At 40.9% G+C, this 9,441-nt stretch overlaps 1 protein-coding gene across 3 annotated transcripts in view; it reads right to left on the minus strand.

The window, feature by feature from the left end:
* Nucleotides 1-103: 103 nt before the first annotated feature.
* The window catches only part of IQCA1 (IQ motif containing with AAA domain 1), a 164,053-nt gene continuing 154,715 nt past the window's right edge, over nucleotides 104-9,441 (minus strand). For all 3 annotated transcript variants that reach the window (XM_021924179.2, XM_009183394.3, XM_003908124.4), the window contains 2 exons: nucleotides 7,345-7,583; nucleotides 104-740 (listed from right to left, as the gene is read on the minus strand). In XM_021924179.2, the coding sequence (XP_021779871.1) occupies nucleotides 612-740; nucleotides 7,345-7,583 (368 nt within the window). In that variant the 3' untranslated portion in view covers nucleotides 104-611. The remainder of the gene's footprint in view (nucleotides 741-7,344; nucleotides 7,584-9,441) is intronic.

A 9,441-nucleotide genomic window follows, 5' to 3' on the forward strand; every position in this document is an offset into this window, starting at 1 on the left:
TAGCAGTGGGACCTGGACTTCAGCTATCTCAACTTCAAAATTAGGATGTTGAAACAGTTCATTTGTAAGATCCTGTTTTAGTTCCAGCAACCAAATTACCGAGTCAGTTCAAGGACAACAGCTTTATTTCATTATATAAAATCTATTACTAGAGCAAAGAATTAATTTATTAAAATAGATGCAAGATACTATACAGTGTACATCCATTAATAAAAAGCTAGTGTACTGATGATACACTCATTGCTTACTAATTGTCAAACCAGAATATTCTTTAACTGTCACATTTTAAATTTGACAGCTAGTACTGATGACAGGAAGAGTCCAACTTGGAAAGACTGTGGAGGGCGTCAAGAGTGAATTTCAGTTATATACAAACTTGGCGTGGATTAAAGCTATGGAAAGTTGTGATGAACACCCAGCTAGGTGTCCAGCCTGGGAAAGGCGTAACAGCACACGCAGTGGTTAGCAGGTTTGCGGCATCAGCTCACCTGCAAACTGCTAAGTTCCTTCCCCTAAGGGCTTCCTCAGGCGGGCAATGGTGAATCTTTTCATTGGCGAGTTGGGGTCCTCTCCATCCCAGAGAGACTCAAGCATGGTTCTTCAGAAAGGCATTACTTTTTCTTTTTTGCCTTTTTCTCTTTCTTTTCTTTCCTTTTCCCTTTGTCCTTTGCCTTTTCTGTGCTGCCTCCTGTTATCGCCAAGGCTCGTTTTTTACCCAGAGGGGTTTTGGCATACCAGTTCTGAAATACAATAAAAGTTTCGGAAAAGGTCAGAATGATACCAATTCACCGCAATACTCTTAAAAATAAAGAAAAGCCTGCTAAGCAGGAAGGGGCAAGCAGCCATTGTACTTTGGGCATTTAAGGTATGCTTAATACAACCTCTTTCTCAGTGGGTTTTCCAGCCTGTTTTTCTGCATGATTTGAAACTTCAACCTGTATTTCTGCATAATTTGTTAACTCAGGGAGTTAACAATTTCAGAGAATCACAGGCTAAATCTAACCAGCAATCCTTCTCAACAAAGTCGCCTATTTTCCGGGCATCCTACTGTGTCCTGGGGTTGGGTTTTCTCGGGAATGTGAAGGGTGCTCATGGTTCACATGTGGGCATGTTCAATGAACAATGGACGGTCATTCAACTACTCCGGGGGAGGTGCTGTTGAAACCACGGTAGAAATAATGAAGCCCAAATACCAACCAAGAACTTAGTGATTGTAACTGGCCCCACAATGGCATTTTTCTCAACCTTTGCATTTTATTTGAAACCTAAGAAACATTTGGGTTTATAAACTTTATAATAGCAATATTTCATTGCAGGATTATATTACGTGTTATTTATCAATTGTTCTAGTAATGGATATATGACATCTGAATTTTTGGTTATTATGAAGAATGCTGAAGTTCACAATTTTTACACATCTCCTTGTACCTATGTGAGAGAACTTCTTTAGGGCACAGAGATAGAAATAGAACTCCTGGGGTTGTAGGGAATGAACATCTTCCATTTTACTTGATATGGCTAAATTGCTCTCTGAAGTGCTGTAAGTGGGAAATTCTCTCAGTCTTTGTACATCTGTTTTTTTTTTTTTTTTCTTCCTGAGACTGAGTCTCGCTCTGTCGCCGAGGCTAGGGTGCAAGGGTGCGATCTCAGCTCACTGCAACCTCTGCCTCCCTCATTCAAGTGATTCCCCTGCCTCAGCCTCCTGAGTAGCTGGGATTACAGGCGTGCGCCAACACGCCTGGCTAATTTTTGTATTTTTAGTAGAGACAGGGTTTCACCATGTTGGCCAGGCTGGTCTCGAACTGCTGACATCAAGTGATCTGCCTGCCTCAGCCTCCCCAAGTGTAGGGATTACAAGCGTGAGCCATGGTGCCCGGCTTCATATGTCTTAAAATGTCTCTTTTCTCCTGTCTCTTGTATGCCAGTTTAGCTGGATACAAATATTAGGCAGACAGTTGTTTTTCCTTAGCACTTTGTAGATATTATTTCGCTATCTTCTGGCACCTATGGTTGTTAAAGAGATGTCTGATTTCCCAATTGTTTCTTGGTAGGTAATCTGGTAGCTTTTAAGACTGGCTTTTAATCTTGTTCTTAAGTTGCCAATAATATATCTAGGTATAGATTTATTTGATTTGTTCTGCTGGTTACTAGGAGTTTATTAGTTAATAAATTATTTCACTTGGAGTTTATTTTCAATCTATCTTTAATTCAGGAAAATTCTCAGTAATAATGTCTTTAAACAGTTGTTCCTCTGACACTTATTGTATTCTTTTCTTCTAGAACTTCCATTAATGAAGGTCAGCGTCTTCAACCCACCTTTGATGGATCTTTATACTTTTATGGATTTTACCTTATTGTTTTTCTGTACTGACTACCAGGGGGTGCTCCCCAGGACCATCTTCCGGTCCACAGATTGCTCTTTGACCATGTTTAGTTTAGAGTTCATACCTCTTTCATTTCCTTTGCCACTTTATACTGATTACCATATTTTAAATTTCTAAGCTTTCTTTTTCTCTGCAATTCAGACCTCAGTTTCTGACTCTCTAAGCTTTCTTTCTGTGACATTTTTTCATAATTATCTCTTCTCATTTCATTTTTTCCCCCAAAATGTTCTGTACATTTCTAATGGAAGTCATACTCTCATTTATTTTTTTGAACATATTAATTGTATTAATTTAAATATTTTGTCAGATTGTATTTAGCACTAGATTTCCTAAAATGTTTTCGAATTTTGATTTTCAGATTTTGTGTGTGTGTGTGTGTGTGTGTGTGTGTTTTATGGCGTCTGGCTCGGGCACGCATCACCGCACCTGGCTAATTTTTGTATTTTTAGTAGAGATGGGGTTTTGCCATGTTGTTCAGGCTGGTCTCGAACTCATGACCTCAAGTGATCCACCTGCCTTGGCCTCCCAAAGTGCTGGGATTACAGGCGTGAGCCACCATGCCTGGCCAAGATTCATTTAGAGTGCGAAGTTTTGTTTTGGGCTCTGTCTCTCTCTCCTTATTCTTTCCTCCATAGCAGTCCTACAGTTGCTTCTGTAAGATCCTCTAAACTCATATACAGAACCAAGTCTTATAATGATGTTTTGATTGATGCTTTCCTTAATGCTTCCTGGTGATATTAGGGATATCAAAGATCCAGTCATAAAAGAAGCAGGCATTATTTTATCTTTCACAAACCGTTCTTTTTGTTTTTGTTTTTGAGACAGAGTCTTGTTCTGTCACCCAGGCTGGAGTGCAATGGCACGATCTTGGTTCACTGCAACCTCCATCTCCCAGGTTCAAGGATTCTCCTGCCTCAGCCTGGGACTACACGTGTGTACCACCACGCCTGGCTAATTTTTGTATTTTTAGTAGAGACAGGGTTTTGCCATGTTGGCCAGGTTGGTCTCGAACTCCTGACCTCAAGCGATCTGCCTTGGCCTCCCAAAGTGCTGGGATGACAGGCATGAGCCACCATGTTCAGCCAACTCTTAAACTCTCTTTGATTTCTATCCTTTATTTTTCTCTATGCTGCATTCTAGGCAATTTTCTTTGCTCCCTTTTTCAGTTCTTTTGTTTTTTCTCTTTAGTTTTGTCAAATCCACAGATATTTATTCACTGATTTATTTATTTATTTATATATTTTTGAGACAGAGTTTTGCTCTTGTTGCCCAGGCTGGAGCGCAATGGCACGATCTCGGCTCGCTGCAACCTCCGCCTCCTGGGTCCAAGCGATTCTACTGCCTCAGCCTCCCAAGTAGCTGGGATTACAGGCATGTGCCACCACGCCCGGCTCATTTTGTATTTTCAGTAGAGACGGAGTTTCTCCATGTTGGTCAGGCTGGTCTTGAACTTCCGACCTCAGGTGATCTGCCTGCCTCGATTCACTGAGTTTTTAATTTTAATGACTATATATATTTTTTCACTATCAAAAGTTCTATTTGGTTCTTTTTCAAATTTGCCTGTTTTTCCTCCCTAATGTTTCTGGTCTTTAATTTAAACATACTTATTTTGTAGTCTCTTTCGGAATGTCCTTTTATCTCAGATTCTTGGTAGTGCTATTCTGTTATTTGCATTTGCTGACTGTCCTTGGGGTAGATTATTGCTTGTGGCTCATAATTTTTTATTATGAACTCATCTTCAGCAAGGCTGGTATTTCCTGTAGGAATCCTATGTACCCTGACTTGGCTAAATTTCCATACAGAGTGGTTTTTAATTTTGCTTTTGATGTGACTTCAGGGGTTTTAATGATACCATATCATTTTTAAAAATTATATTAATATTTCAACTTGAGATTCTGGGACTATGGAGGTAGTACAGATTTGGAAATTTGATGTGCATGGTGTAGCTTGGATTTTGATTTCTTATGGGCCACTTTTATTCCCCACCTAGATCCTGGAGAAGATCACAAGTTCCTTGATACTTCCTCATGGCAATCTATAAAGTGTCCCAGCTTCGTGCAGTTCCAGCGTTCTGTCTCTCACAGGCCTCCCCTTGCCTTACTGTTTGGATCTTATACACCCCTAGGCTACCCATGCATTAGCTCATGTAGTTGTTCTTGTCTTTGAGATGTACCTCTCTGTTAGTGGCACTGGGGGATTCCCTCCTCCTCCTCTTCGCCTTGGCTCTGTTTTTAACATAAGGTGACGTGGCCATGTACTTAAGGCGATGAACTCCTAATTTACCGAGACCCAGTATAGAATATAGTTAATGAAGTTGGCTTTGGGAAAGGTATGAATTTCAGCTCTGCTACTTTCTAGTTGTTACTTTACTTGCCTTTTGTATTGTTTATTTTATTGCTGCTGCAGCAAATTTCCAGAAACATGGTGGCTTAAAACCACACATTTATGATTTCACAGGGTTGTAGGTCAGAAACCGGGAACGGGCCTCACTGGGTGACAATCGAGGTGTCTGCAGTGCCGTGTCCCTTTCTGGAGGCTCCAGGTGAGAATCTTTCCCTTGCCTTTTGCAGCTCTCAGAAATCACCTGCTTTTCTGGCTTGTGGCCCCTGCTCCACCTTTGGATAGCAACGCTGGGCTGCCTGGAGTACCAACATGCCTTCTCAGACTGCTCTCTCTGGTTCTCTCTTCCAACTCCCTCTTCTGCTTTTCATGATTACACTGGACTCGCCAGGGTAATTCAGGATAATCTATCTTCAGGTCAGCTGACTAGCAGGCTTACTCCATCTGCAGCCTTATACTGCCTCTGCTGTGGAACCTCACTTATTTTCAGGTTCCAGGGATGAGGATCCCTCTGCCGTGGAACCTCACTTATTTTCAGGTTCCAGGGACGAGGATGCAGACGTCCTTGAGGGGCCATTATCCAGTCTACCATGACTTTCCATATCTCAGTTTCCTCGTGTGCAAAACAGGGTGTTACGAGTCTAAATGAGTCAGTACAGTGGCTGGCATATAATAAGTAGTCAATAAGTGTTAGCTAACATTATTAGACTTACTATCATCGTTTTCATACATATTCTCGCCATCATGTCTGTGGAGCAGGGTAGAATGTGCTTGGAGAATCTGCAGGGTCTTCATCTGAGATAACGTTGTCAGAAGCACAACGAGGGGAAATTTCTCAGGGTTTGCCTCATTAGCAGGAACCACAGCAATGGTATCACATTATTCAGGAGAGTGTGAGGGTGTCATTCCATCTATCCATGTGTTTAATTAACGTGTCCCTAAACAAATTTATTAAGCATCTACTTGGGGCCAGGCACAGGGCCAAGCACTGGTGCTGTAATGGAAGCACAAAGGGATTGGGTGGAAAGGGGAATGGTGGGAAAATGATGCAGTTTCTTTTGAAAATGAATAGAGCAAACAAATACACCAAGAATGGATGTGTGAAGCATATGCATTCTCATCCCAGGTCATAAAAGGGTAGTAATTCCTTTTCTTGAATAGTATGATCTACCTGAAGTACCTATAGATAGAAAAACTTCTAGAGATTAGTTTGGAAAGTTAAAGGCTCAGCCATGAGAAAGGATAGGCTTCCATACCCTATCATCTAACTTCTCAAAATAAGGAGGAAAATTAGTATTTTAGAAAGGAGAAAAAAATTGGGAATTTCGGAAAAGAATATGATGTATCATTTGAAGAGGATAATATCAGCAATTATGAACAGGTTTAAACAGTTAATGAGAATATGTTAATAATTCAAATGCTTGGTAAACACTCAGCTAGAGTTAAATCTTTTTTTCAGCCTTGCTAGAGCAGGGGTCAGCAAAATATGGCCGATGGGCCAAATTTGGCCTGTTGTCTGTTTTTGCAAATAAAGTTTTATTGGAACCCAGCCATACACATTCATTTCTGTATTGTGTATGGATGCTTTTGTACTCTGATGCACAACTGAATACCTGTGATAGAGACTGCATGGCTCTCAAAGCCTAAAATACTTACTATCTGGACCTTTATGGAAAAAGATTGCCAACTCCTGTGCTAGACCATTATTGCTGAAATCATTATTGTAACTATTTGTCACCTTTCTAATGCTTCACTGAAGAATTAGGGGCAAACCAGGAAGGAATCATAGTTTTAGATTTGCTGGAGAAGTGATGTGTCGCAGAGAGAGATTTTCCTGATGTGAAGCAGGCTCCCAGAGATGGGCTCAGATGAGAATTTCAATGCCCCTTCTGGTGACTGCACAGCCAATACTGTGGTGGCCTTCAATTGATGCATATAATCGTCTCTTACCTTTGGAGTTGGCCAGGGAAAACTTCCTTCAGAAAGACAACACCACTGTATTTATTTTGGCTTAAAGGAGAGCAAGCAGAGTTTGAGGAGTGCCCACTGGCCTGGGCACTCCTCCTATAAGAGAGGGTGTTGGAAGAAATAATTCTCAAAGTTTCCTTCAGATCCAGAAATTTCTGCGAATAGGTCAGAATGTATTCAAACATCGGAAACTAAATTTTGATGAGTTATCTTGTGGCTTCCTATTGCAAATGAACTGAAACTAAAAAACAAAGTGTTCCATGACAATTATGGGCCCCAAACAGCACTGGCTTGAACTATCCTATTTGGGGAATGATTTCTCTATGCAAAACTTATTCCATAATACCAAATAGGAATTAAAAACCAAAATAAGTATATGTGCCTATGTGAATCCAATGGTTTTGAAGTTGCTACTCAATTCTGCAATTTGGCTGTTAATATATAAGGCCACACACCATGATTTTCCTGAAATTTGGAAGACACATGCTTTAATGCCAAAACCCCAAAGATTTTGTCATCCAAAATTTTAGGTTTCCAAATGTCATTGTATATGGCAGAGTGCTAATTCATGAAACCCATGGAACTCCAGAGGGAGGAGGCAGTGTGAGGAGTGTTTGCTGCTAAGATTTGGTCATCAGGGTGTTCCATTTACCTTAAAGCTCTCTTCTTCCTCTTTGTACACCGGATCCATGCTGGTTATTGCGGTAATAAACTCAACTGCAGTGAGAGGTTTATGAATTTGCCGCCGGATTCTCTGATCTGTGAGCACAGCTTTAACCACTTTGACTATATGTCCTTGGGTGAAGCCGTCAGTGACCTTCGCCAGGCAGCTGACATTCAAGGCACTGGTGAGGACTCCTCCATTGCGTTCAATGATTTGTTTCCACAGAACTGTTGTATCCAGAAAAGACACAGAGAACAAGGGTTACCACTGAGAAATCAGTGCCAGTTTCCCTCTCGGTTGAAAGTTGCATCTCATCAAGAAAGGAATACATAGAAGTCTACTCTGACTTATTTGTAACTCAAATGAACCAAAGCCAAGTAACTAAATGCTTTCCTCTAGAGAATTTTCAACCATAAGCCATACACATCAATGACCCTGAGGTCTACAGATCTACAAGTGCCCTGCAAATTAACAAGGAAAAACACCAGCAGTATAGTTTTAATGTGGTACCTGTAAAGATGTTGACAATCTTTCAACATTTGAAATTTTCATAGGGTGTATAATGGCATCTCTTCTCATCAGAATATTGTATTTCCCAAGTAATTTGGATAAGGAGTTTAACTTATTTTTTTAGATGTAAAGTTAATATCTCACATTATTTTTACATCTGGAATCAGAATGCAGATTCCAATTTTCATCAGCTACTGCCAGGGTCAGTTCCCTTTCAGTGGAAGACACTGTATTACACATTGTATTAAATAGAGCAATTTGACCCTTATTCTTTCCCCCTCAGCGACTGTAAACACGCACTGGTTGACTAGAGTCCTTCAGATGAGGGCCTGGGTGTTCTCTGGTTTGTGGGACCTGGAGTAAATGAGATATTTCAATCTGAACACAGGGGTGCTGTGAAAATGAATTATGAAATAATTCTGGGTGCTTAACTTTAGAGATGGAATGAACTCCTGTACAATCCTTAAAATCATTCTGTATTTGGAGAATTACCTCTATTCTGTAAAGGGAACACAAGGGAAGTAAAGGAGACTTGCTGTAACTTATTTAATTATATCCAGACAGTGGAGAAGGGTGAAGGGTGTTTACAAGAGCATCTGTCAGTCTCAGCACTGGGATAATCTGGTCAAATATCTCTAAACCATTTTGAGTTTACTTGAGGAACACTTGAAACCATTTTTAAAAAATGTCAATGACTACCTGATCTGAGCATTGTCAGGCCTGGTAAGGGGTTAATTCTGAGTCTGTTAAATGACTACATCATACAAGTATGTTGATCCAAAAATGGCTGATAAAAGGAAAAGGTCTACTTACTGTAAAGGAATACAATGGCTTATAATGTAGCTATGAACCATGCTGGAGAATCTGGCTTTTGGGCTGTGAGCTATTCCAGCAGTTCACTCCCACTGTCCTCTTTTGGGGGGTCCTTGGCCCTGTGGGTGAGCTGAGCTGCTGGGAAAGGGTGAACTGTACCTCGGGGCCTGCCAGTTTCTCTGAGCTGTGGAGGCTCAGGCATCCAGGGTTTGGAGACCTGCAGTGAAACCAAGGAGGGCCACAAGGACTCCAAACTGGCCTAAAGGATCATCAGATCCCCAATCTACTCTGCTCCTTCCTTGGTGGGTTTCTTTGAGTTTGAGCCCCAAACTAGTCTTATCTGTAAAACAGGCGTAGAAGGATTGACTTCTCAGTGCTGCTGTGAAAAACAAGCCCAACAGTGTTTATAAAGCACTCGGAAGTGCAGCAGCCCGGCATGTGGTGGGGACTTGACTTTCTGTAGCTACGTTACTGTTGTTATTACAGTAACAATGATTGTTCATTCCATCTTGCACTGAAGTTTCCTAACCCTCATTAAAACATCAACTACAAAAGACAACACAAAATAAGCTACAGAGTGTTTCAAAGCCTGTTTGTGTAGGGATGGATGGCAGCAGGTGAAGACTATCCTTATCCAAATATAACTGTTGCAGAGTTAGAGATAAGAAAACATAACCCACGGTAAAAATGATCAACAACAACACCTAGCCCACATCTTCACTTGAGATCCGGCGTGTCTGCTCGTCACATTTATAACATCTA

The sequence above is a fragment of the Papio anubis genome, chromosome 10 (genome assembly GCF_008728515.1).
Source record: "Papio anubis isolate 15944 chromosome 10, Panubis1.0, whole genome shotgun sequence".
Taxonomy (NCBI): Eukaryota; Metazoa; Chordata; class Mammalia; order Primates; family Cercopithecidae; genus Papio; species Papio anubis.